The sequence below is a fragment of the Lonchura striata genome, chromosome 14 (genome assembly GCF_046129695.1).
Source record: "Lonchura striata isolate bLonStr1 chromosome 14, bLonStr1.mat, whole genome shotgun sequence".
Taxonomy (NCBI): Eukaryota; Metazoa; Chordata; class Aves; order Passeriformes; family Estrildidae; genus Lonchura; species Lonchura striata.
In genome coordinates, this window is record NC_134616.1 from 8,366,233 (window position 1) to 8,394,151 (window position 27,919).

At 41.6% G+C, this 27,919-nt stretch overlaps 1 protein-coding gene across 3 annotated transcripts in view; it reads right to left on the minus strand.

Annotated features, from left to right (window-relative positions):
- The window catches only part of IL1RAPL2 (interleukin 1 receptor accessory protein like 2), a 341,565-nt gene that overhangs the window by 20,098 nt on the left and 293,548 nt on the right, over positions 1–27,919 (minus strand). For all 3 annotated transcript variants that reach the window (XM_021548466.3, XM_077786515.1, XM_077786516.1), the window contains 2 exons: positions 5,501–5,630; positions 649–794 (listed from right to left, as the gene is read on the minus strand). In XM_021548466.3, coding sequence (XP_021404141.1) covers positions 649–794; positions 5,501–5,630 — 276 coding nt within the window. The remainder of the gene's footprint in view (positions 1–648; positions 795–5,500; positions 5,631–27,919) is intronic.

Here is a 27,919-nt window from a genome sequence, read left to right on the forward strand (position 1 = left end):
ACAAACAACAGAAGAACTGCCATGAGATCCTGTTACTCCCTTGATAGTGACTTTTTAGAACACTGAGCACAGTAGCACTTTTACATTGGGCACATTCAAATCCAAACGTTTTCCTTTCTGCCACAGGCAATTTTTCAGTAGTGGTGTTCTCCATTCAGGAACAGTATCAAGCAAAACAACCATGATAGGGTAACTCTCTATGTATTTCTAGCTCCCATTGCATGCTTTCATTCCTGATGCAGTTAGAAATCAAAATACATGGAAACAGCTTCAAGTGGAGAAGCATGAGAACATCTGACCTCACTGTCAGGGCACCTGTTCTAAGAAATGTGAGTTTTAACTGGCCTAGTTAGTCAGTTCTGGGTCAAATAGGTTGTTTAGTCCAAAATACTTCCCCTGATTATTGGTGCCTTATGGGTGACTGTATTCCAGGCAAGTGCATCACCTGCAAGGCCAATTTTCTAGACACTGAAGAACAAGCCATGATTTTTTTCCCCACAAATGGTAAACTAAAGCTGTACACAAGCACACTTCAGGTCCAAGCAGGCACACAGGAGTGCAGCCTGGCTTAGAGAGGTCAGCAGAGCCTCTGATTGATGTGTTACTGCTGCAGGTGAGTTCACAGATAACAAAAAAAAGGAGAATTACCTTTTTTGCGCAGAAGAACACTGGCGTGTTTCCGTCCATTTCTGTTCTCCACGTGACACGTGTAGTTGGCCAGGTCTGCCTCCTCTACAGCATCAAAGATCAATGTCAACTCAACTTCTTTTTCTCCAAGATGTTCTCTGAGGAGTCTGAAAGGAAGGATACAGCCTTTGCTTTAACTGAATTAATATGGATGGCAGATTCCCAAAAGCACAATGGTTTCTCAGCACCTGACAATGTTCCTTGGCCTCCTTCACTCCTGGAGGACTTAAAAGGAGACTCATGTTGCCTGAAAGAGACTTCACAGTGGCATTTTTCATATCACCAGAAGGCTTTTTCTCCTGCCATGTCTAGTGAGGAGCTGAACCAAATGCAGGAATAGAGGCCATGAGGAGAGTGGTTATGTGTAGCTTCTTTTTTCGCTCCATCATCTATATCTATATAAAGACTCTCTCCTGGTAAACAGTTTACCCAACAACTTTTGGTCTACCAATCATGCTGCAAGGAGAAGAGAACCTGTGAAGATATCTGGGAAACTAATCTGAAGCATTCTGCAAATGTTCAGATTTTCTTGTTTACTGTAATCAGGATATTTTACACAGAAAAAAATTGAGACAGGTTACAGTTAAGATAAAAGAGACTGCTATTTTTATCTATATCTAAACTACATGTATGTAAGATAAAATAACTGACCCTTAACCTAAATTTAAATAATATAAAATCAGCTAAAGAGGAGCTTTCATTAAAAAAAGAATATCCAATATATTTGGACTGGCATTTTTTTTTTCCTACATATCTTTTTATAGCAATTTTTAGCAAGGGAAATCTATAGAGTAGGATCTATCATGAAAATGCTGACAAACATTTAAGCATTATGCTGGCAGCAAAGTGTAGAAAGCTTTTAGTGGTGTTAAACCTTTCATTCTTGCTTTTTCATTTTTCTTCTTTTTTCTTTTAACATTACTCTACACTTACATTATTGCCACAGAAATGCACAGTTGGTGCATTTTTAATAGGCATGCAGCCCTTAATTAATTGCATTGATTAATTAATTGTTGTTGGTGGTTCAGAGGACATGGTGCACTATACAATATCAACAAGTAAGACCTTAAAGGTACAACAGCATTTGGTGCACACCCAGAAGATGAAGCTCTGTCCCTGTCTGAGGTGGGGGAAGCTTCAGCAGCATCACTGTCAACACATGCCAGCTCCCACAAGTTGAGAAAATAATAACTCACTCTCTCTGGGTTGCTGAACAAACTGTAAGAGTAATTACGACATTTAATGCATAGCTAAATCAATGGAGCTTGACAACTCACAACAAACAGGATGAAAAGAGAGAAATAAAAGGTGGGTGATGTAGAAACAACACTCAGCGCTTTATTTTTCTTCAGGCTGAAGCATTTTATTTGATCTGAAACAAAACATTTTGTCTAGTGAATAATTTTCAGGTAAGAATATGAATTTTAAAAAGGAAGTGTCATTACAGAATAGAGACACTTTCTTTGAAAATTATACAATGGCTTGGATTTTTCAAATCTTTGGTCATATTTTCCCAGTGCCTGTATGCACTAAGTTGAATCTGAATTTAGAACACTTTTACTTTGAAACCATATTTTCAAAAAATTTTCAGTCTTTGTATGACCACAGATAACAAGGCCATAAGAAAGCTGCACTTGGGTCTCTCTGCAAGACCAAGGCATTAATTGCAAACCTTTACAAACCTGCAAGGGTGTTGGGATTAGCAAAAATGAAACTTTCATTCTTTATAAAGCTGAGGATCTCAGCTGTGAACAGGGTTATGAAGTCTACTCCCTTCCTTCTATTCCTTAACAACAGGCTGTAGATGAAAGGGAAGTTCAGTGTGTACACAAGCACCTCTCCACAGCAAAGTCATCCAGGTGGCAACACGGCAGTGACCTTCCCGCTCGCTTTTCTGCTCTGTGTTCCTCCTTCTCTGCCCTGAATTTGTCCACTTGAGTAGTGTAAGCTTTTCCAGAGAAAGCTGTTGCTTCCATACTTCTCTGCAAAGTACCCAGCACATCAGCTATGAGAGTTCTGCCTCTTGCCCCCAGCAACACTTCCTAACAGGAAACATCCTCATCTTGTCTGAGCATTTCATAACCATCTGTTGACTTCTGTGGGTGATCAATCAATCAGAAGAAATAAGACTACCATTCAAAATGTCTCCATTCACCTCTTTCCATGCTTCTAGAATGAGTTAAACTATTTCTAGTTCAAAAATGGACAAGAGACACAAAACAAGGACAAACATACTTCACAAGATGAGCATTATGACTATTCTGCAGTGTTGCCTGGTGAAGAACAAAAAATATTAACTCATAGGTGGCTGAGAGAGCAATATTTACATCTGAAAATACTTTGCCATGTCAGAGAGCCAGTGCTGGAATTTGCTGTGGGCTGCTTGGATAATTAGGTACAACTGACAACTCTGCAGACATGCTTAAAGACTATGATTCCTTCTTTAATAACTCTGGTTAAATTTACATGACATTTTTATTACTGCTGTGAAAAACCCACCTGGCAAGCAAAGTCTCTTTCTCCTTTCCCCCCACGCATGTCTAACAACTGGGGATCTTAATTCAAGAGAAGACAAGGGGCAGCTCAGGCAGGGCATCATTGCCTCCGAGTCCTGCAATGCTGATGAGTTACTTTTTATTATGAGGCTTTGTAAAAATGTCTAATAAATCCTGAGTAGCCCAGAGTGACACCAGTATTACTCTTGGTGAAGTGTGCTTACCAAAACCCAGTTCCATGGATTGGATTTGAACAGGAATGCTCAGGTTACATGCATCCTTATTTTAGTGCTTTCATGACGGCACAGTGAGTGTTAACCCTGCTCACTGGGGATGGGCGGTTTGTGCTTCCACACATCATTCATTTGCAAACCTGACCTCTCCTCATACACAGAAAATCCAGCAACACAATGGATGGGCACAGCCCAGGGTAAGGACAGCACCATCAGTTCAGAGTGCTACTAAATTTGTGAATTAATTCAAGATAGGGGATGCAGAGTTGAAATGTATAAAAGGAACAGCTCATGGAGTATCTTGTTCTGGTTGTAATGATTCTGCACTACTCTTAGCTTCTCAAAATCAAATGTCCTAGTAACACCATTGAGAAGCAAACTGATTAAGACATCTAACCAGGAAGTTAATGATGACTCATCAAATTTTAAAATACAAATTTTAAAATACATCAATGAATACATCTGGGTGGAAGATGTGGGCTGCCTCAGGACACTGACAGAACGATTAGTGCTGCTTAGTTCCCCTGAAGCAGCATACCTGTAATGGAACATAAAACCAAGAGCTGTTATGGGCAAAAAATCATTTGCAAAAAGTTACCACTTCAGCTGCCATAGCTACTTCTAAATAAAACAGGGATGAACTGGGACACTGCTGGTAATGATGCAGTATGTTTTGGAAATTGCTGTTTCAAATGCTAGTGGTGATCACAGGAGATCAGGTACGTGATAAGTAGCTTTGCTGAAGAGAAGATTCAGTGAATTGTGAAGGTTCTGTAAACTGAGGCAAAGCACTTTAGTGGAATGAGAAAAGCGACTTGTCACAAATTAATTTGAAACATGAATGTGCAATGAGATGACACAACAAAGGACAAGCAACAGGCTTTTCAAACTCAGTTTCACTAATAAATGTATATAAAAAAAAGCTGGAGCACTCTTTAAATACAAGCCTCAAATTGTCCTGATGCAGGGGAAGAACATGACCAAAATCACTCTGTTCATGTATATACACACCAGAGAGAACACAATGCCATTAAGTGCTGATTGCTTACAACAGTAGAAGTTTCCAATAATTGCTTTTTGTGGTCAGAAGCACAAAGAGGACTGTACAATGGCAATCTAAGATAAATTTAATCTTTGTGCAATTATGTATCTCTTAACAACTCGTGGCTAAATGGCTGAACATCACATTATTGATCCAGTAATAAAGCAAAGGGACCTCTCTCCTCTTGCTCTCCAAAATCACCTTTACAAGAAATAAAAATCTCAGACACAAGATTAAAAAATGTGCACTGGAAAATGAAAATACCTTGGCTTTCTTTTATAATCCATATTAATTGTAACATAATCGATATTCATTGTATCTATTGGAGCTGGGTCCAGCTTGCCCATAGTATAACCATAACCATAATCTAGTCTTGGCTCAAAGAACAATAATCAGGTAATTATTAAGGAGGAGAGTAAGGTGCTGTTAGCTGCAAATTCCATGGAAGTTCTTGGGGGTACAAGTGTGTTTTCTTTACAATTTACATCAAGTGATAACCAGCACCTGGGAAAAAGCCCAGAACAAGCTGGATATTGGACGCAGCCACTCCTTTCTCTCCCTTATGTGTTAAGCCTGGAGGAACAAATGCTGCTTCTTGAAGGCTCTGGTTAAGGGACACCACAAGCTGGATCACACACACACAACACATTCAGCATAAGAGAAAAAATGTGGTGGCTTTGACACCATCAAGGAGATCATTTGTCTTCAAGATTAACAGTGGTGCTGGAATAGATGTCATCTTGCCAAGGTGGGTCCCATGGGATGGCTGCAGTGGACAGCACCATTCCCATGCAGGGCTAAAATCAACCCCCAGAATGCTCAGGAGATGCTTCAGCTTCCAACCATCAGGGGAATTTGGTAACAGATTTTCAGGCACATACACTAGTTACTCTGTCTTTAGGGAGCAACTCACACAGCCCTGGCTCCAAGTCATCCATCACTCTTGGGACAGAAAATGATTTCCACTTTCAATTAAAAATTTGTCAGCTTAACAGGCTTGTGGGACATACAGTATGTTTTATAGTAAATAATTAAAAAAATACCTGACTTCGCCTTCTCTAATATGACCTTCTAATTCTTCTATGAATTTCTCCCCTTTCATCCAGTAGATCATGGGGCCTGATTCTCCACTGAATCCAAAGAAAGCTTTGCAGGCCACAGTCAGTGGATTTCCTGAGGACAAAAGGAAGAAACAAGATTAGAGACTTGTCATAGCTACTAGTGAGAAAATTATTATAAGAAATATTAACGCCTCGGATAAAACTCCTTATGAAAAACTGGAGGAGGAAAATAAAAAATAAATATAAGCCATGTGAAAAGGAGTGCATCTGCAGGAAATAGATGTAAAATTAAACTCTGAGGTTATCCATAATTAATTTTTTTCTGAGAAAAATAGTACATGAACAATGAGAAGGTATGGAAATGGTGGCAACATAAGGTGACACCAGACTGGTTGTTAAAAAGAAAGACGTGACTTCCCTACTTCCCTGTCAGACTCCTTGGATCTCTACTAGGACTAGAGATTTGTCTCTAAAAGGCAGGTAAATCACTGAATGGCTGCTCTTTAGCCATGCATAAAAAGACAGAGGAATAATTCCTTCCTCACTTAGATAGAAGTCAAATGTTAATCAAGCCTTGGTGAGCTGCTCAGAGAGCTTTTAAAGATTCCCAAGAAATATATGATGGGCCAGTCAGCCTATCACTGATGTTACTGTCAACAGGCTTTCGGCTAAGGACCAGAATTCTTCCTTTCACTTCTGCAAAGATACTTCCAAAAAAAAAAACAAACAAAAAAAACCCCCCAAAAAAACCAAACAACCCCCAAAAAACCCCCAAACCAAACCAAAACAACAACAAAACAAAACAAAAAAACCCCCACCAAACAAAACTTGGAAATTATTCAGATTTCTTATTTCTTTTCTTTTCTCTTAAAAAAAACCCAAAAAACACCCAAACAAACCCCAGAAAAACATCCATCAAGTCAGGAAATTTGGAAGAACCATGTCCATTCCCTTGGTATGCACATACAACTGCTGCACCCACTTTTCTTTGTCTATTTTACTTCACATAGGTGCTCCAGGTTATGGAGCAGGTGTAGAATCAGCACCTTAGCTGGGAGACCAGACCTCATTTAATGTCAGTGGAGACTCCTGCTGAATCTTTCAGGGCTTTGAGCAAGCATGGAAAGCCTAAAGAATGAATTTTACTGTATCTGAAAGAAGTGTTTTACTATGTCAGGTATCCTCCATGTTAGCAGGAGACTCTCTTGACTGAAATAGGAGAGACCTACACTTTTCAAGGATATCTGGAGCACATTCATTTGGAGCACACCACTTGTTTGAGCATGGGCTAATTGTTTCCTATGATTGACTTACTGTGCCTTAATCATTCACCTCTTGTCTGCCCAGGAGTGACAACTGTGTGCACACTCAGAGCTGTGCTAAAGTGCTTTTTAAACCCTCATAGAGCTGAGTCAACTACTTGCACTTGTCTATCTATTATTTCAGTGCCCAATTTAAGACATGTCTAAAGAGTCTGATTAGTCAGGAAGCACAACACTCCCAGCCATGGAAAATCAGCTGCCTTTAAATTGTTTCCAAGTCAAGATCCAAAATTACAAGTCCTTTGAAACATTAGGATACAGCAAGAAAAGATTTAAAGGCTGCACTTGAGTCTCTGTTTCTCAAATAGCAAAAGACAAAAATGGAAAATGTTTGTCCTGAAAATGTTTTCCAGACTCTTTCATTATCTCCATATTCATGATGAACTCTGGCACCACAGCTGGCCCCTGAACACGTGGAGCTGCTGGCAGATTACACAACTAGACCAGACATACAAGAGAGGAAAGGGTGGGTATTCAGTTATCTGCACATCCCACAACACTGACAACTGTCAGAGAAAGTTCCAAACTTCACAAACTAATGAAGAGTCAGAAACACTTCTAGGCAGATATTTAACTCCACTACAAGCTCACCAAGCCTGTGAGGTGCTGTGTGTCCTCCATGGGTAGAGGGGACAACTGGAGCCTCTGGCTGTATCCACCTCACCTTTTCCTAACATGCTGAATGCCTGCATGGTGTGAGGTCTTTTTGTGCTGCTTGCCTTGGAGTCATGATACGCATCTTTTAAAATACCACTTAGTGATTCCTAGCATGTGGCTGCTCAGTCCATGCTTGATATTAATAGAAAAAGACATTGTAGCAATGTGAAAAAGAAAAGGGATAGACAAGGCCCATCAGCATTGACAGTATTTGCTCTTTTCCTGGCACACCATGCTGGACATTAAGTGTTACAGGCAAAATATCTTACAGAATGTTCTTTTCCTCAAACCAGCAGATGTTTACTTAAAAAACAAGCTCTGAGAAATGAAAATATTCCAAGGTGAGACTAAGGTTTCTATGCATGCAGAGTAAATACCCTGAGGTAATAATGTCTAGTTTGAAGAAATATGAAGTTTTCTACACAGATAGGAAAACTTAAAAACTCCAGCTGTTGGTAGACAGCTTCTGTAATAAACAAGCCCAATATAAAGCATCAAGAACCTTTACCATGACAACCTGCATGCTCTGAATGTGCCTGGGCAGATCTATTTCCTAGCTTTGCCACCAGGGAAACAGGCAAAATAAACTACTACCATGAACAGAAAAATCTGGAGTGAGTTCATATTCCCAGCTCAAAGTTTGGATCCAGCAACACCTGAAAAACCCCATAGTTCATCTCATCTGCAAACCCATCACTGATCAGAGGGTGGCATAAACAACTTTTCTCATGGAACACATAATTTTTATCTCAGTAGCACAATGATGCAGGTCTGGGTTGACCTGAAATATCCTGGAGTTGAAAGAATTTGGGGCTTGGTGATACTTCAAGGGCCCACCCAAACTCAAATTTTCACCTGCAGTTCTGATACTCTTCAAACTGGTAAGGACATCTCACTCCTCTACAGCTTCTGAAATAGCTTCTGGTTTATAACTCTCATCATTCCTTTTGCCTCTGGAAGGGGGACACCATCAGAAAGGTAACACTGACTTCCCTGCAGAACCACTTCATCTCCCCAAGTAAGTGTCCATATGGAAAAGTAAGGGAGATTCCTCCTCTCCTGCTGTGTCACCACACTGCTACAGCAACAGCCTGTTGCTACTGCTTTTCAGGGAGCTCCAACCATTCCCATCCAGAAAGGAACATGGCAGGTTTCACTACATTCGCCCCCAAATACTGCAATACCAAAAATGAGGCTGAATTCTGTAGTCCTTAAATGTATCCTTGAATATGTGGACAAACAGGCACTGAGCATGGAAAGTGCCCCTTTGCAGGTCCTGGTTTTAGGGCTGGCTCAAAACCATGCAATATTGCACTGAGCCACAGTTCCAGGCAGAAGGAACTAGCAAGCAATTTGTAACTTCAACTATTCATCTTGTGTAAGGCCCAAACTTTCACTACTGCTATTCTGCATGACCTTCAGTAGTTCCACTACTAATTGGTCTTATTAAGAAATACTCCCCTTGCATCATTAATTAACAACATCAAAATTCCTGGAATGAATAGTATCCTAAAAGTTTTCCACTGACAGATGGATTCTGTTTAGATCAGACAGACATTTCAGATGCCTTTTTACTTAATAAAATAATTTGCTGAGAAACAGAGAAAGTTATTAGTGAATTTCTAATGAATCAACAGTTAAGAAAGTGTTTGAAGCAACAAGGAAAGAAAGAAGAAAAGCTTGTTTGCAGACATACTGTCTTCTGCTTTGCTGGGGTCACCTTGATACAGTAAAGGACCAGGTTCAGCAGAAGTCTCTGTTTTAGCTTTTCTCCCTACCTTGTCAATCAAGCAGGCTTGTTGCCAACTCCCAGCTGATAAGACACAACCACTGGCAGTAAAAAAAATTACTGCTAAATGTTATTGTACAATTTTCACCTGTCCATTTTCCCAGTAAATTTGTGTGAACTCTACCATACATTCAAACAACATCTTTTTCTAGCAAAGAGAACTCCAGAGAAATGCAATTATTCAAGCAAAAGAATTGCCTGATGGTACTGGTTAATGATGGGAAAAGGGTCTGAAAAATAATTTAGTTCAGAATGGTTTGGAACGTGCTTAATTCAGGGCCAGCATGCTTTGACAGAGAATCACAAATTCTGCAGCACGGTTTCTCTTGAATGAGACATGCTTCAAGCATAAAGTAAATGAAGCATAAAATACCTAAAAGTTGTTTTGTCTTTTACAAACTTAAATGCCGAAGCTCAGTGACTGACCAGCATGGAAGGCAAAGGCTCTTCACATGTGGCTTATGCCAAGGCATTTTTCTGGATTTTTTTTTAAATGCAGGTGGATAGTTTGTTCTTTTTCATTTATTTTGCACAGGGAGGTGTATTTTGTAGCTTTGAATCCCACATAAGAGAATTTGCTTCCAGAAAATCAGACCTTCACTCACATAGCACACTCAGAGTAACCCCATCAAGCAGCCAAAGTCATCTGTGAATCCCTGGGTGCAATGCTTTTTCCTATGGCTTGAAAATGAATTGGTTTTCCTTTTCTCTTGCATTTTTGTGCCAGATAAAATACTGCTCTCAACAAGCCTGAACTGAAGCAGATGAGCCTTCCCCACTAGTGGCAGAACTGACTGAAAGTGCCAAAGGCTTATTTTTGTGCTAAAAGTCAGATCTGCACACGTTGCTAGCTGGATTTACGTCTTCCACTCCAATGGGGTGCTAGTCCACTGCTTTCATCTACTGCAGGGCTGTGTGCTGCCACACATGGAAGGGCAGATGAGAGTGCAGTGCTGCCACCAGAGGGTCATTCCATCACTCCAAGTCCCTCTTATCGATGTATTTGCATGTTGGAGCTCCTCTCTGATAATGGTGCTTGTATCTCTGTCCCTGTAAGCCTAGGAAAGAACCCAGAGCACTGCCAAAGGAGCAGCTTCCCACTGGACACTGCAGATGTTTTGCAGGCACTTCATGGGCTTTGTTTCTTTCATTTCCTCAGACAGAGGACAAGAAAAGCAGGTTACTTATCACTTCTCAGGAAGTGTATTCTGCAGGTTGTCTGTAGAATCGAAGCTGACTTTCCAGGCTGTGAGGCTTGCAAGGCAAATCACCATGTCACTGACAAGAACATTATTGTTCTAATATGCTTTACAAGTGCTAGAAAGTGGCCAAAGAGCAGCAGAGTGATTTAAATTCCCCTGGCAAGGCAAAGCTGGGCTGTATACAAACCTGAAGTAAAGAACACATTTCCTTTTCTTTCAGAAGGACATCCTGGATAAGAAGATATGGGACACAGAGCTTACGCCTGCAATTTATCCACAAAAAAAATGCCAGGGACAGCACAGACCTTGACTCAAGGAAAACAATCTCTGTGTGTGGTAGCTTCTATGCAGTTAGCAGAGAGTCAATTGTCTCCAAGTGCTTTGCAATGCCATCCTCTGAGCTGCTGTCCTGTGCTGGGCAGTGACAGCAGAGCCAGCAGCAGATGGAGGGAGCAGCCCAGCCCAGCCCATGGCCCTGGCTTGGCTGGCTGGTGCTGGACACCAGGCTGAGCTGCTGCTGGGCATGGGAGGGTGGCCAGGGGAGCAAATGGTGCCCACAGAAGGTCACTCCTGCAATCAGAGCCCAGCCCTGTGGCTGAGCTGCAAAGCACAAAACCTCTGTCCAGGGCTCACCACTGTCCTGCAGTAGTCAGGGGTACGTGGCAGGGGCAGCACCACTCACATCAGGGGCTTCAGCCTCTGCTCCTCTCATCTGCTTAGGTGGCACTGAAAGTTTTCACAGTTTTACCCACTGCTGAATTCAGGAAAACCTCCACAAAAACCACAGACAGACGATCCCTTATTTTCCCCATGCCATATCCCAGCACCATTTGATCAGAGGTCCCATGCTGTGCTTTTTTCAACAAGATCAATAAAGACAGTGCAAATTACTGTACCTGGGCTTCTCGTCCTTCCTCTTTTACCTGGATATTCTACAGAATACAGGCTTAGCTGTGTGCTAGACCATGTTATCCCCATTTAGATAAAAGTCTCATGAAGTTCAGTGACTAGTTAGATAATTACAGGATCTAGTTAAAATAAAACGTACTCAAACCAAATTATTTTCCCTTATAAAAAAACCCCCATAATTACAGAAAATTCTATAATATTTCAAAATTCTATTCCAGCAGACAGTATATTCATGACTGGATATGAGCCTTCCAAACATTTGCATAATTAAAGCTCAGCCAGGAATTAATGAACTGAAAGCATTTTAAAGAAAATTAAGAAACCTGCTTTAGATAGTGATAATAATTTTCTTAATAAGATAAATTTATAGTGAAATCAAACCTAACTAGCCTCCAGATATTGATTTCATAACAGTTTAAGAGCATTTGAAAGCACACCTATATAATATATATTTTATTAGATTTAGTCTCCAGGCTTTTAAAGAAGCCTAAAAGAAGACTAAAGGAGGTGCTCTTCCCCTGAGCAAGGCCCTGTGCTATGAGCTGCACATGCAGCCACTACAGTAACATTCTCAGCTGTAATGATGTACAGGAAAAATAAATGGCAGTAGTACATAACTTAGAGTTAGTTGGCTCTTCACTCATATAAGAACTTTTTGACAAAGACAAGTCTTTGGCAATAAAAAAAAAAAAAAAAAGACTGGCAAAAACTTGACAAGAAAAATGCAAGAGATCTTTAAGTATTTTTTTTTCCTCTGTAGTTTACAATCTTAATTTTAATTTTCTTTCTTGCTCTGCTCTTATTTCTTATGCCCCGAGACATCAGAAAACACATAGCCATGAGATATTTGTGCTTTTCTGTCTCACTCAAGTGAGCAAATAGCACATATAAAAAGTAGGATAAAAATAACACTAACAGCAAGCAGAACTCCAAACATGAAACAAAGCAACTGAGCCTCTAGACAGTTTGTTGCCAAGAAGACAAGTCAATGCATTTGCTGTCATTCCATACAGCCCCAACTGTTGCTAATTTAAATCACACAATCATGATCCACTGCAAGGGCTGCTTGTAGGCTTGCCTATTGACTTAGCTCCCACGGAGAGAGAAAAACAAAACTAAAAAACACACACAAAGCTGAAGTGTTGCTGATAAAAATTTATCAGATGTTCCAAAAATGAATCAATCAAATCAAGATCACCTAGAGCAGCTTTCTTTAAAAAAAAATAACATCCAGAAAAACAACCCAACTGCTACCTTTCCCCCCCTCACCCCCTAAAAAAGTTAACCTCACCTAAATCCTGTAAAATCCTTTATCCCATTTTCAGAAGTGCTTTGGGGTCAGAATTTAAAATCTTAGTCATTGAGAGCTCAGGTGTAACTGAAAGACAAGGATTTTAGCTTTTCAGTTATGCACCTACAATGCTTAGTGGGATTTACAGAAGCAGCTTGACAGCTGCCTTGTGCTAGCTTTAACTTGTGCTCAATGCTCAGGTCCTTCTGAAAATCTTATTTGTGTGCATTTTGAGGCACAGAAGCATTATTTAAGAGAAATGTCATGCAGGTACTTGGAAAATGTCCCCTTGGTGGTGGGGTTTCAAGGGTTGGGGCAGCCCAATGGCAGCAGAGCAGTGACATCCAGAATAAGGTGAGCTAAGGTACCTGCTCAGGAAACTGAAATGTAACACAAGAATGACCATAGAAAATTCAACTCAGGGGCAAGCTGGAGAGTTGGAAACTCCTCAAGCTAGCAAGTAGCAGCAATGTGAGGGGAAGTAGCCACAGCAGATTGATGTGAGGAAACAGGAGCATCTCTTTGTAGCTCGAAGAAAATGTTGGCTGTTCCTCCTTTTCACCATGGGACAGCAATCTAAGGAAGCAAGTGTTCCCTGAATAATTCCTGCTCTTCTCTCAGAGTAGTGGGAGAAATGATGGCTGTGATGGCATGAGGCCATGCCTGGGCCAGAGAGAGATGATTTGTTCCCTTATTCTGGAGAAGTAGCTTTGATTTTATAGAGCTCTAGAGCCTCAGAATGTCCCTCCCCGCTGCCCTCATCTTGCCCATGGTGTTTGGCTATAGGGCACTATCTTAGGAGTTCAGAGCAAGATCTTAAAAAAAACATCCTGAGAGAAAAGCTTTGCCCTTCTTTATTGCTTATCTCTTTTCTTAGCTGTGCTAGAGCCAAGAAGGAAATTAAGCTGCTCCCTGCAAGGTCTAATGTGAAACCTCGGCCACTTCAGCACCAAGATTGTTATTTGAGCCTTCGTTCCAGTGCCAGAAACCTTTACATGGCCTTCACCTCTGCATTAACTAGAGAGGGTTACAGGCTTCATCTTCTCTGCCCTGGCAAAGCTCCTGCTACCACTCAACAAGGACCCAGGTAATTGTGATTGTCTGGAAGTGTGATGGTCTAATGGGCAGGAGCGAAAGCAAAGGACTGGCCTTCAGAGATGTGCAGCTGCTACCCCAGAGCTCTGAATAAAGCTGTGCCTGCAGCTGGCACAGGCTGAGGCAAACCCTGTCCCTGACAATGTTTCTCTAAGGATTTTTAAAGGGATGCTGCATGTGCTCTCAAAAACTCATGTAGCAATATCAAATAGAGACATATACAACAGAAGAAACCTTATAGTCCAGAATGTATTTTCACATTCAGGAAAGACAGTATTTCTCCAGCACAGGGTGACAGGAACATGGCAGTGCTTTGCTGTTATTTCCCACTCCAGCACCCAGGGGAATACTGGCAGAGGGCTCCCAGAGCAGGGTGATACCTGGGAAGAGTTGATAGCAGCCCTGAGGGGGCTGTTGCCCTTTGAAGTCAGAGAGGTCTTTCTCGAAGTCTTCTGCTGACTCTGCTGAGTATTAGAGACAGAAAAGGCTGGGTAAAATTTTCTCTCTGTTTGGATAATTGTCTTTTGTGCTGCCTTATTGAGAATGAATATGTCTGAGCTAATTTCTTCTATTTATCTGTCAAAACCTTATCTCCTTCCATAGCTGATTCATTCTTATTTGGGCTAGGGCTCAGAAAAAGACAATAACTTACATTTTTCAGGAAACATCTTCACTGAATGCTCCTCCCCTCAGCCCTTAACTCCAGAGTCAGCCCTCCTACAGCCTGAATCTCCAATACTACATCTGTAGTTGACTCGGGAATGGACATTTGGCATTTCACTGAAGGCCTCTTACTATTTTGCCTTATATGCTACAGCTGCTCTATTTTAGTCCAGTATTTCTCAGGAACCATTCCCTCCTATGAGTTGTGCAGGTATCAGGCAAGAGCCTGAAAGCAGCACTCCTTTGGGAAGGTTAGGATGGATTTGTGCTCTGTGCTACCTATATTTGTGTCATTTCCTATTTCCCACAAAGGATAAGCTCAGAGCTGAGCCCAGAGAATGAGCACAGTCCCCTGCAGAGCACTGTACTCTGAAAACCAGGATCCCTTGGGAAGTTATCAGCTAAACAGACCCAATAGCCCTCATTATTCCCAAGTGCCAAACAAATTAGCTACACAGACACTTCCACTCTGCTTCAGTCCCTCTAATGAAACCCTGTTTAAAAGTCAGTTCCACACAGAAACACAGCTCTGCTTGCAAACAAGTTGAGGTTTTTCTTTTTTTTTTTTTTTTGCTAATTGTTTCTTATTTTCCCAACAGTCAGAAAATACATTAAGTACTTGCTATATTGACTCCTGTAGTACTAATTTTTCAGCCCTATTAGGTTTACTGACCCCTACCAATTTTCTGCTGGAGCTGTTGACCTTCTCAGAGAGCTCTTGCCCCCAGCCACAGAAAGGTAGAGCTCAGCTGCTTTTCATACTCCTGAACAATGATTAGCAAAACACTCAACTGTGAGAATAAAAGGCCTCCCTAAATCCCAGGAGGGCTTCTTGCACAGCCCCCCTGGCACTATGCCTGCCCTGCCTGAAAGCAGCATTGCCATTCCCAAGGCTGCCACATTGGAGGTCCTTGCCTGTGCTTCACCAAAATAGTCTCAAGCTCAGTTTCAACAGTGCAAACGGTAGTGCTCATGAAGGCCACACTTCTCCAGAGAGGCTGGCAGGGGATGGTTGCCTTCAGCTGCTGTCACCCTTGACAAAGAAGAAAAATCTGCCCCACATGCCAATGGAACAGCAAACCCATGGCTGGCAGGGAATTTGCTCTGAGCTGGGCTTGCAAGGGAAGACACAGCCAGGGGAACCCCATCATTGCTGCCTGGCAGGATCAACCATGCCATGGCAGTAGCCTGCTTGTTCCTGCTGCCCCCAGACTTGGAGCAGAGCATGGGGCAGTGGGGAGTACAGCAGAGCATGGGGCAGTGGATGGCCCTTGGTGGTTCAGCCCCAGCTGCTGCCTCCCCTCTTCACAGCCCAACCCTGGGCCACTGTGCTGTGTCCCTGCTGGGCAGGTACTGGAGCTAACACATATTTTAAAGAAACTTCAGCCCTTCTGTGCACAACCACTGCTGAAGTGGGCCTGCCCCACCAGGAGAAGGGGCCTCAAGCAGCCTTGCCCCCTGACACTGCCTGCCCTACTTTTGTGGTTGGCTTTAGAAGCAAAATAGAGGAGATGTGACAGGCAGTTTATGGGAGATACTGATTGCTGGCACCCTGCACTTTGCTTTTGTCATGTCAAGTCATCTGCAAGCTGCTCAGAGCCTCTGTGATGATGCTCTTTGCTTGCTCACATGGAAATGAAGTGAAAGCCAGGCTGACATGCACGACTGTGCAGAGAAGCAAATGCAGAGCCTGAATAGCACTTCCACCAGATCTGAGCCCCTGAGCCTCACCAGTGCCTGGGAAAGTCTGCTTCACAGAAAGAAATTTCACTTTGGACAACATGAAGACAAGATTCATGTAACCTCAAACCCAAAAGCAACCAAAGGTGTGTGAATTGTCCAACAGAATGCTGCTGCCTGCCCTGCTTTTGTCTGTGCTTTTCTTTCCTCTGTTCCTGGCCACCCTGAGGCACTTCACAGGTAACAGGTCACCACCCTGATGGTCACTGGCTTCTAGTGTGAGCCAGCTTGGTTCATAGGGCAGGGAAACCTGAGTGCCTGGCAGGGTGTAAGCACGACTTAGCTGCTGGGCCAGCAGCTTTGCCAGGGGTTGCTCGGCTGTGTCAGGGACTACAGATACCTGGTATACCTGGTGGTGTGTGTGTATCCATCCATCCATCCATCCATCCATCCATCCACCCATCCATCCATCCAATCCCAGACTTTCCCTCTGTCTGTCTCCTCATCCACTCCTGTATAAAGGGAAGGTGTCTTTTTTGCACAGTTGTTCCAATACGTCCCTCAACCTATAAATATGAGCTGGGGTACCTGAGAGAAACACCAGAAGTACAAGGATACTCTAAGTCATTCCAGAGCATGGTGTGACCCATTTTAGCTCAATCAGAAATATCTTGACTCTCCCACAGCCCCACAATATTTTCATTTTCAATACATTAGATTTCTAGAAAAATCTAGTTTTTCAGTAATGTCAAAGTATTCTCTCAATAAAATGAAAATGTATCTTTACTCCTGAGCAGAAAAATACACTATTTGCACTTTGAGACCACTGTTGAACAGAAAGGAAGAGAAGCCTTATGAGGACAGTTCACACAATAAAGCTTTTGGTTGCAAACAGACTTTGAATGGTAAGATCTCAAAAACATGATCCCTCTTTCAGTGAATTCAATTTCACATAAAAACCTGAGTAGTGAGACCTGCTGTCATCACAGGTGACAGATGGAACCACTGTGAGTCATATTAGTAGCTTACTTCCCATGCATAGACACAGAGGTGTAGTCAGCAGTTGATATCAGGTCCCTCCCAAATGAAAATGTGCTCAGATGTTTCCAATTTGAAAAAGAGGATAATAAAAATCTCCCAAAGAGACTCATTTAAAACAGAAGTTATTCAATTTTCTTTTGTTTTACACCAGATGTGCTCCAGACATGCGAACTCAGCCTCTAAAGATTTTCCTGTTTTTTACAGTCTTCTCTTCTAACTACTCATCAAAGCACAGCAGGTAAAAATTTCCTTCCTCCACATCAGTAGTCACCAATACAACCTTGTCATTTCTATTTCTCACACCTCTTCTTTCCCCCTGCCCTGTATCTCTGCAAAGTCTCATCTCTACAGCTTATTGCCATTGGCTATTAAGGTTGAACAAAGTGTTCCCAATTTCAAACACAATGAAAAGGAAAATCAGTAGCACAAAAATGAGAAAATTAACCATAGGAATCACTCTCCCAGGACTGGCCAGGTTCTTTAGGTTCAACACCCGAATCTGGTGCTTTACAATAGCACACCGGCTGCTGCTATTCTTCATTTCCTCCAGAGTTAGTTACACTGAATAATCTGTTTCCAAAAAGAGGAAAAGCACTGGGGCAGGTGCCAACCTGAGCCCCCCACCTTCCTGAACAGCACAAAAGTGGGGTTCTGCCCCCACCATCTTCCCACCCTGCCAGGAGCTCAGCTTATGTTTTACAACAAGCAATGATTAGGAGACATGGATCATCCCCTCAGTCCTCTGTCACAGGCACACACATGCACCTCTTTCCCTGTCCCTGCTGGAACTCCAGCAAGCTGCTCTCATAGCAGGTTTTCACTTTAGAAAGCAATTTGTCAGTATAAGTGATGCTTAAATTTTAAAAGGTAGTGACTAGTGCTGGGATTCAGAATCTCAGTCCTGACTCAGGCAGACCAAACCAGGCCGCTGCCTCTTTGGATTGAGGGCTGGTAGCCAAAACTCCATTTTGCTCTGATTGCTAGTATTTAAAATTTTAGTGTGTTAAAAATGGGATCTCAGGATGTCAGTCTACAGACACGGTCTGTGTTTGAGGGCACTTCTGAGAGCACCAAAGCACACAATGCCTGGTTCATGCTTGCAGCCATTTGGCTATGGGACAGAGAAGGAAGACAAAACAAGCAGGTTTTCTTTTGGGACAGAGTCTTTACTTTACCTGATGTTTTCTACAGCCAGAAGGCTGCTCCTTACCACTCATCCATGCAGGAAAGCAAAGAAGGTGAAAGCTCTGGGCTTTGCTTCAAATACAGAAGCAATTGTCTGGTTCCATTGTACCACAGACTTTCTAGCATCTGCTTTAAGAGGCAGTGAGGACAAGCAAGCTTGGCTGCATTGTGGGAGGTCTTGCAGCTACTATCTTTCCTAAGGAGCATCCACCTACTCTGCAAAATGCAATTTCTCCTTAGACCAAGACATCCAGCCTCAGAAGACTTGGTCTTACACTTTTGTCCTAGTCTTGCAGAACAGTGCACTGTTCCTTACTTCTTGTCCCAAGGAAACTCAAGCTCTTCTCCTAGAGCAGTACACAGATAGTAGATTTAGCTAGCAAATCCCTCAATCCTTTAAATGATGCCTTCCAGAATTGTATTTTCTTAAAAAGGAAAGGATAAAATTATGTGAGAAAAGTCTCACTCCTGCTAATATTCACAAAGTAGATGCTACATGCCTCAGAAGATTTGAAGATTGGCCTCTAAGACATGCATTTCCCAGATTAGGGTGCTAGGTGTGATACTGCTCTACAATTTTGAAAAAAACACTTAGCGATTTTTTAATTTATTCACCTTATATTTTGCAAGAAAGCAAAAATTTGACCTTTATTTGTGTTAACACTGGGTTGTTCTGCACATTCCCCATGCCAGCAGTGGAAGGATTCTCACTGGTGTTGCACTTTGCCTTGCTTATTTCCTTAAACAACTGCAGATAGAGCAGTGCTATTACTGCTGTGCTTCGTGAGACACTGACCCAAATTTACCATGTTGAAGTGTAAAATGTGAATGGCAGCTACAGTCTGTGAAACTACACTGTGGACAGAGAACAAAGATTCAACAGGATAATGCTTGGGCTGATCCAGGAAAAAAGGTCTTAGAAATCTGCAGGAGTCTACCACAGCATGCTGCCTCTCAATATGACTCAGGCTGAAAACTGAATCTCTCTCCTGCTATTTAATTCTGTGTGGTTTTAATAAAAAACAAGGAGTTCACTTGTCTAATGCTGGTTTGCTCCTCTGATAGCTGCACTGGGCTCTCTGCTGGCTTCAGAGGTTTTTAAGGCTAGAACAGGTAATCAAGACCTACCCCTGCTCATAAAGGTGTTCTTACTGACCCTTCCCCTGTGCCCATTTCCTAGTGCATTGATGAGAGTGCATTTGGAAAGGGGCTGAGTGTCTGGAAGTCTGGAATGGGAAATGCTCTGGGATCTCTGATCCACTGCTCAGAAAAGCTCTGGTGTAACACTGATGGCACAAAGAGAGCAGAGTGTTCCCTCCTCTTCTGTGGGCTGGTTGATAACCTTGTGCCCCCCTTGGCACCACAGCAGAGCCCAGCACCTCATATTAGTGCTGGTTATTCATACATTGAATTTTTTAAAGAAGGAAAGAGAACACCAGATTAATAAGGTGATCAAATGGAAACCTTCTACCTCATTTTATTTGCTCCCGGAGAAAATACTTATGTGACAAAGTATTTTTAAAGTATCAGTTAGGAAAGAATAAGCTACCTGCAGTCCCTATAATATATAGGGACTATATATATTTTGGAAGAAAAATACAGCTACATACTCGGACATCTAATATCAAAAGACCCTGTCCAGTTCCCAGGAGAGATTTGTAAATCTGGCAAATCTCAGCATAGCTGAAAGGCCCTGATCAAGAGAGAACATAATGGTGACAGTAGGGCTTCTGTCAGGATCAATTTACTTTGGCAAAATGTATTTAAGAAGCCTTGTAGAAAATATTATCCTCTTATAAATAGCTCTGGCTATGCCAGAGAGCCTTTTGCATATACTGCCCCCAATGCAGGAAGGGTTTATGACTTCTTTGTCCTCAGTAAAATAAAAATTGTACTCAAGATCCTTCTCTCCTTTAGCATCCCTCTCTTCTGCACACTGCCCCTAACTCACCTGAAAATAAAAATTTGGCAGAGTCATCTATCACTATGAATATAAGAGCAGATATTGCACAAAACTTAAAAAAAGTAATATCCATATTCTTTGCCTAAACATAAAACACGATAGATATGGATTGGCTGCCATTTTTTATGAATCTGCTTAGAGCCCCAGTGGATATAAATTATGGTAAAGGGGAAACTACAAGTTCTACATGACTTGGCTTGTAGTAATGAGAAACTAACCCTGCACAGAGCATGTCACCAGATGACATACTGCTTCTTGTAGTTATCGTTAGTATCCATCAACTTCCTGTTGGGGAATTCTCCCTGCTCTTACCCTGTTTGTCAGAGCCCTTGGTAACAATCCAAGCAGTTATTCCTGTTCAGTCACACTGACAGCCAGTGACCAGTTGTAATGATCCTTGTTTTCTGAAAACTTATTTGGTTTTAGGGAAGGAAGAAAAGGATCTTGCTCCTTTTGCAGTATGCCTAGTTTCTGTCACTCTATCTCTCACAGAGGTAGCCTGCAAGTCCAAGGAAATGAGCTTTGTCTTTTTGATGCATCCCTGCCTTTTGCTGTGTTTGGCAGCAAAGCTTCTGTCACCATGAGGAGTCAGAATGCTGAGCTCCAATCCAGGTACTGACGTGGAAACCTAACAGAGACTTACCTAAAACTTAAAAAAGCAAGCTGAAAAAATACTCTCATTCAGAGAGAGAATGGCCTGTGTGCCAACTATCAGTGCTTTGAGAGATCCTCTTCTTTGCATGGGACTGAGGAAAACAAGCTATTGCAATATTTTTGACTCCCTTTAGTCTTACCTTCCTATCATGAGCAAAGAGCTATTATTTCACCTCTTCAGACAGATGAGCAGAGAGCCAGAGCATTGCTGCCACTGTCTTCCTAGCTGGTACAAAACTTTCACAAAGACTTTTATCAAAAGGAACCTCCATCTAGTGCTGGGCATTTGCATATAAAGATTAAAATAACATCCATATTCCAGGATTCATTCTGGACACAAATGTCCACAGTGCTGGCCTCAAGAGGACAAGTGAAAGTGTTACATTGAGGTAAACTTGATGTGATTGAGTCTGTTGGCTTCAGCAAGGGTATCCAAATGACAGAAGGGATTAAAAGGGATAGCAGCAGGCAGGCAGTGCTAGTGCAGGCTGCTGCTAAGGTTGCTCTGTGACCTCAGGGAGCAGGAGCTGCTCAGCACACAGCTGCCTATTTCTTATCTTAATGATATCAGCCAGAATCATGCTGGCTTTTGTGTTTACTGCAAGAAAAACCACAAGGCAGTAGAACTTCAAAGGGGACTGAAAAGCTCAAGGGGAGACCAAGAGCCATGATCCTGTCCTCAGCGCACTCCAAAGCATGACCTGTGTTTGAGGGCACTTCAAACCTCTCAAACCAGAACAACTTCATGCTACAATGACAACATCTGATTTGGTTTATGTTACAGTTTATAGAGCACATAGAACAGGCTGGGGTAATTTTTTCCACGTGCAAATCTTACTGAACTTCTCAAGTTGAATAGTTGAAAAACAAACCATTGTGTCTAAAGCAGGGGACAAGGGGAAGAGGCAGTTTGGGACAGCACCATGCCCAGAGGCTCCCTTGATGCTCTCATCCTTCACCCACTTTACCAACCCAGCCAGAGCAGGGAACAGGCTCAAGCTGAAAGGTAGAAACAATTTTTGCTTTAAATCGTATTCTCTGCTGAGAAGCTGATGATGCTGAAACTTCAGAAGATGATAAAGTGCCAATGCCTGCTCTTGGGATGGTACTGTGGGACCCCACTGTATGTTTTGCAGAGATTGGTGCTCTAATGCTTGGCCTCCATGTGGTACAGATCTAGAGGAGAATTTTTGGCTTTATTCTGTTGGTTATAGAGAAAACTGAAGTTCAGTGATCTAATTCAAGTATGATGAAGTGTCCAACAATGCCTGAAGACTGTTCTGGCATTTAGATATATATTAAAACTCTCTCATGCATTTTTGGAGCCTGACTTCTGTGTTAACTCTTTGGGTTAAAAAGACTTCTTCTATTCTTTTCAGTGATAGAAAAGAATAACACACGTTTCAGTTCCCTTCAAGGAAGTACAATCAGCAGGGAATCAGATCAGGTGCTCTCAGCACGATGTAGGGCAATGAATCAAAGGAAGGAATCATGACTGATCTTTCTCTCTTCATTTCCAGACTGGGTGGCTGAGATGTCCTAGAAGGACTCATGCACAGGCAGTACTGGCTGAGAAAATTATGACAAACCATCTCCACTGAAGTGTGATAGAATTTACTGTCTAATCCAAACTGGAATTTTTGGACATTATTAAAATGCCCACCAAGCTGTTTTCCAAAAAAAGACTCGTTTTTAAATACAGGTGTAGTATTTCTTACAGGTCCAGGGAAAAACCACAACTCTACAGGGACCAGATGTGAGGGTCGGGAAGGAAAACTGGGCACGTCTTCCTGTGCTCTCAAAACAGCTCCTGCAGTGTATATCACTTCTATGAGACACATAGCTGCTTTCAAAAAGTATCACTAAAGCACTCTTTGGGAATATATTGACCAGTGGACATTTACAATGTTGTCAGTCCCAGACAAGATGACCCAGGATCAATTATTATATTGGGTACTACTTACAAATGTCAGAGACATTACTTAGGAAATTGATCTTGACTATGAAATCTGAAGATCAATAGAAAGCAGCAAACAATTACCAGGCTATTAGTAAGGCACTAATACTCTTACAGACAGTTCTCTGGGAATTTATGTATTCACAGAAAAACATCCTGTGTTTACATACCTGACACCTATGGGCTACCTATACCCTCACCAGATGCTCAATGCTCTCACTGAATTGCACAGCTGCTCCAGAGTCTCATCCCTTCTGTGATTTCGACCCATCATTACTATTATTATCATCTCCTTGCCATCATAATCTTGTACACGCTCTCCTTGGAATATGCAGGGGTGCACCAGCAGCACTCAGCAGCTTCCTTTCTTAACAAGTGCTCCAGGAGACAACTTATTAAGAAAATGGAGCTAGTCAGTCACTAGGGGACAAAAGAAAAAGAGAAATCTGGATTGCTGCTTTTCCAAAACACAAAATAATATTAAATATGTTTGTGTTAGTGTCCTGAACTAATTATTCTGAACTACGAAGAAGTCTAGGAAAGAACAGTATTTCAATTCAATTGTGTTTGTGTCTTCAGAGCTGAGCTTTGTAATCAGAACCCTATCACCACCCACAGGAAAGAAAATGGTTGTTTTGTCACATCATTTACAAATGTCATTTTAAACTTCTATTGCTTCCCTGGTAGGAAGCGTTTGAGTAAGCACAAAGCTGTCCATGAAATTATCTATGTTTCTTTCTGGCTACCTGCTACATAGTAACTGCTTTTCTCTGTCAAAACTGCCACTACTTTGAAAAAAAGGATTTAAGAATTCAGAAAATGCAGCTTGATTTCCCTTTCTTCTCCTCAAAAAAGAGATTCATGAGCTGGCTAAGCTGCCAGGGTTTTGAAATCAGATAATGACTGTTTAGCTGCAGGTGAACAGAAACCTGGTACAAAAAACTCTCAGCTATGTTTGGAGCCCCCTGCACTCATTTGGTTGTTAAAGCCCCATGGTCCCAAGAGTGACAAAAAAGATGAAAGCTCTCCTATGATTAATTACAGTTGTGTCACACCTGCTCAGCCCCTTCCTTTCCTCTCCCCCTTCCATGTAGACACTTCAGTTTTAGTCTGAACAGTCTGGGGGAGGTTTGCAGGATAATGAATGCCTGTGGACATTGAAGGTCGTCAGAAATTCTGCCTGGGGTTTAATTGCAAGTGCTCTGCATTGCTTGTTTGAGAGGGGCTTGAAGTGACAGAGATAAGAGGGGATTTAGAAAATCTTCTTCATTGCCTTTCAGATCCAAAACAGAATCAAAGACAAGAAACTCCTCCATTAGGCCCATTCTCACTTTCAGGATGAAGTATCAACGAAAGCAGGCAGAAATACAGGTGGGAAGCTCTGCTTGGAGTCAAAAGAGGCTAAGGGGAGGAGTGGGGATGCTTTTTTTCGGACAGATTCTCTGAAAAAGAAATGTCAAATCAAGTGACTGAAGCAAAAATACCACTGTTGCCTTACAGGCTACAGTCTTCCCATTTCCTTGCTGATTTGTCAGAAAAGCATTAATGTTGAAGAACAGAAGATGGTCTAATATACATGACCTGAATATACAGTCATTCTGGGGGCCATCAGATGGGGAAAACCTTCCTGGATTAGAACAGAGAGATGACAATTCAAAACTCAACAAGCACTTTGACTTTTTCACTTCCAACTTTTTTTTAAAGCACCACACGGTTATTATTTTTCCTTGTCATTGACACTGCAACTGTCAACTGAATAAATAGTGATGTTTCAAAGGAACATCACACATTGGGAAGAGGGCATCAAGGAAATTAGAACACTGAGCAGGAGCCTGACTGTCACAGGAGGCATGACAAGAAATGACTTTGTAACTCTGCCTGTGAGTGTAGCTGTGCAGTCAGTAAATACTGGCACACCCTTTTCATTGCATTTTATTCCTCCTGGCATAGCTGCCAAAGGAAAAGCTTCTCATTTAACAGATTCCTGCCAAGTATAGTAAGGGGAATAGCCTCATTTGTGGCATCTGAGGATTTTGTTACATGTCACCATGTTTTACAGCCCCCAAAGATCTGTCTAATAATGCTCAGATGTTGGTATTGGCAAGTTCTTTGATTTAAGTGTACTTGTCCCTTTGTCAAGCAATAGTAAACAAGCTATGCTTTTGCATTTTTGATGTGTGTGTAAAAGCAATGTGAAATGACATTAAAGCAGCTCCCACAGCACTGCCCACAGTTTCTCTTCCAAGAGGAGCAGAAGGCATTAGCAGCACCTGGGAATAAATAAGAAAGAATCCTGCTGATGTGATCTACCCTGTGCCGAAAAAGTTCACTTTCCTAGAGATTAAGCAGTCAATGATGTGACTCAGTGATTACATTTTAGCAAGTTGTGTGCAGTTTCTTTGTATGCTAAATGCAGACTGGCTGACTGCAGCAAATTTAACTGAACCACTTGGCAGCATCTAGTGCTGAACCACACTTCTCCTAATGCTACACCCATGCAGAGGCACAGTCCAGCTCCCATCCTATCCAACAGGGACTCAAGGCTGATGGAATTACACCTACCTAGCCAAATCCAAGATTTACCAGCTTAGATCATGATTATGTGAAAGTTTCCTTAATTATGCAGCTAATTCTGTTACAGCCACTGAGTCTTGAGATGTTGGGCTTGACACCAGCTGAGAAAGGCAGACAGGCAGAACACCTTAAGAGGGCCAGGGAGAGGTCAGAGGAAGAATGCAAGGACTTGTATGTTCAGTTTGTTGGTAAGAGAACTGGAAGGTGCCCACAATACTGTGTACAAGGATTTCCCTGGGAAGAAAAGCAAGACAGTGGAAGATTTTTTGGCACAACCGGAGAGGCACTTTAAGAGCTGAAAGGGGCACCCAGAAAAGTTTTAATTGCAAACAAAATAGCAGTTTGAAACAGTGAAACTAAATAACAATTGGAAGAGATGACTGAGAAATAGTGAATTCTCCAGCTCTCCACACCTTGAGATCAAGGCAAGTTGTCTCCCTGAACTATATAATCTTTTTAAAACACATTACCCTGGGCTCAGCACAAGTGGTGACTGAAAATTTCATTGCCCATAATGCACACAAGATGAAATCAGGTGAACTAACAAACTCTCTTGAAACTCTGAGAGTCTACAGACTAATGTTGATGGAATTACTTGTGTGAAAAATTCCCAAATAAATCAGAGCTTGCGTGACTAGTGAAAATTTCTCCCAACAGATACCACCTATTTTACATACTCCATTGCAATATAGCAAGATGACCTTTATCCTAATTTAGAGGAAACAACAAAACCAAGGGGACTTATGACAACTTCTAGAAAAAAGTTTGTGGTGGTTTTTTTCCAAGAGAATTTCTTAGTTGCTCATGTTTGTTTTGTTTTCTGCAGACTTGACTACTGAAGTGCAGTTGTCCAAGTCTAATCTTAGCACATTTTTCATAATCTTCAGAATTTCCCACATCTAATGAAATCTTCTTTCTCATGACTCTGCACACATAGTTTGATTTTTTTTTCTTGTTTTAGAGGTAGAAACAAAACATATTACCCTTAAATGTAGGGGTTACTAAACAGAATTTAGGGAAAGGTCATTTTAGCAATCTATCTACAGAAGAAAAGTTATTCAAAATACAAAACATGAAATCCCTTAAATTAGTTTTAGGTTAAGAGGAGAAGCAAACAAATAGAAAAAATGCTCCCCAGGCTTGACTGAAAACCTTCTTATCTGTAAATTGGCCTTTTTTTCTGAGTTCTCTTGGCAGCTTTGGCCTGAAGGAAGGTCTAGATGATGTGACTGCTTTCTTAGTAGAGCAATAAGATTAATGGGACAGATTCTCATTCGCTGTATATAGACAATTCTCTGGGACTTACACTCTCTGAGGGTCTAGCCCAATATAATTTCACAATGATGAAGCAATTCTTAAAGGGGTGGGTTACATTTCAAAAGGCTGTGAAAGAATTAAAGCATCATTTTAGCCACTAACGCTAAAAATTGACATTTTCCCCAGCTTCCTAGCAGCAGAAAGTAGTGGACACTGTGATTAATTTCTAATTCTGCAGTTCATCTCAGTCTGTGGCACTGAGAATGTCAGCCCAACTTACTCTAGCAATTATTCTGAAACAAGAGGACATCTTTAACGAGCCAGGACTCTATTGCTGACCTGTTTCCAACTCATTAATGCTTTTAAAGTCTTCGCCATCTTTCACTTCCACATCAAGTTCCTCGCAGATGTACTTACTGGTACACCTGGCACTTTGCTAACAAATGATGTGGCACACAGCTCTCAACCGGGAGAGATCTTACTCCAAAAATTAAAGCCACACTTTGAAAATGCATTTGGAGTGACAGTGAACTCCATCAAGTCTCAACTGCTTATTAAATCAGCAACACCTCAGTCAAAACCTGTGCAATTGTCTGAGTCCAATACCATTTTTCACTGATGCCATACCATTCTAAAGACTTCTTGGTCTTGAATAATTAAACAGTATCCTTGCAACATAAAAACAACTATACTGGATCAGGCCAGAAGTTCACCTAGCCTCCTATCCTTTCTCTTACAGTGGCTGGGATGAATGCCAAAGGATAACAATCACCCTTCCCCTGAAACACACTTCATCCTTTCATCAATCAGCATTGTAAGGACTTCCTGAGCTGCAGGTTGAGTCACATTTCACAGCCTCTGCCCCATGCCCTTCTGACAGGCTGAGCCTCTCTATGATAGTGCCTAGAGGCAGAGTGGTCACAGTCTCAGATGACAAAATGAATCAATTGCACAGAAATGCCAATCTGCTACCACACAAATGAAACTAGCTTTGATGATGACCATTCTCCCTGTTTACATAGTAGATGTATAATAATGACCCAAATATTTCTGGTCTTATCACACACAAAATTCAGCTTGTGACGAGAAATAAACTACTCCTTGTGGTTTAAAGTTTATTTACATATTAATCTCCCTAAAATTTATTAGACTGTAATTCTTT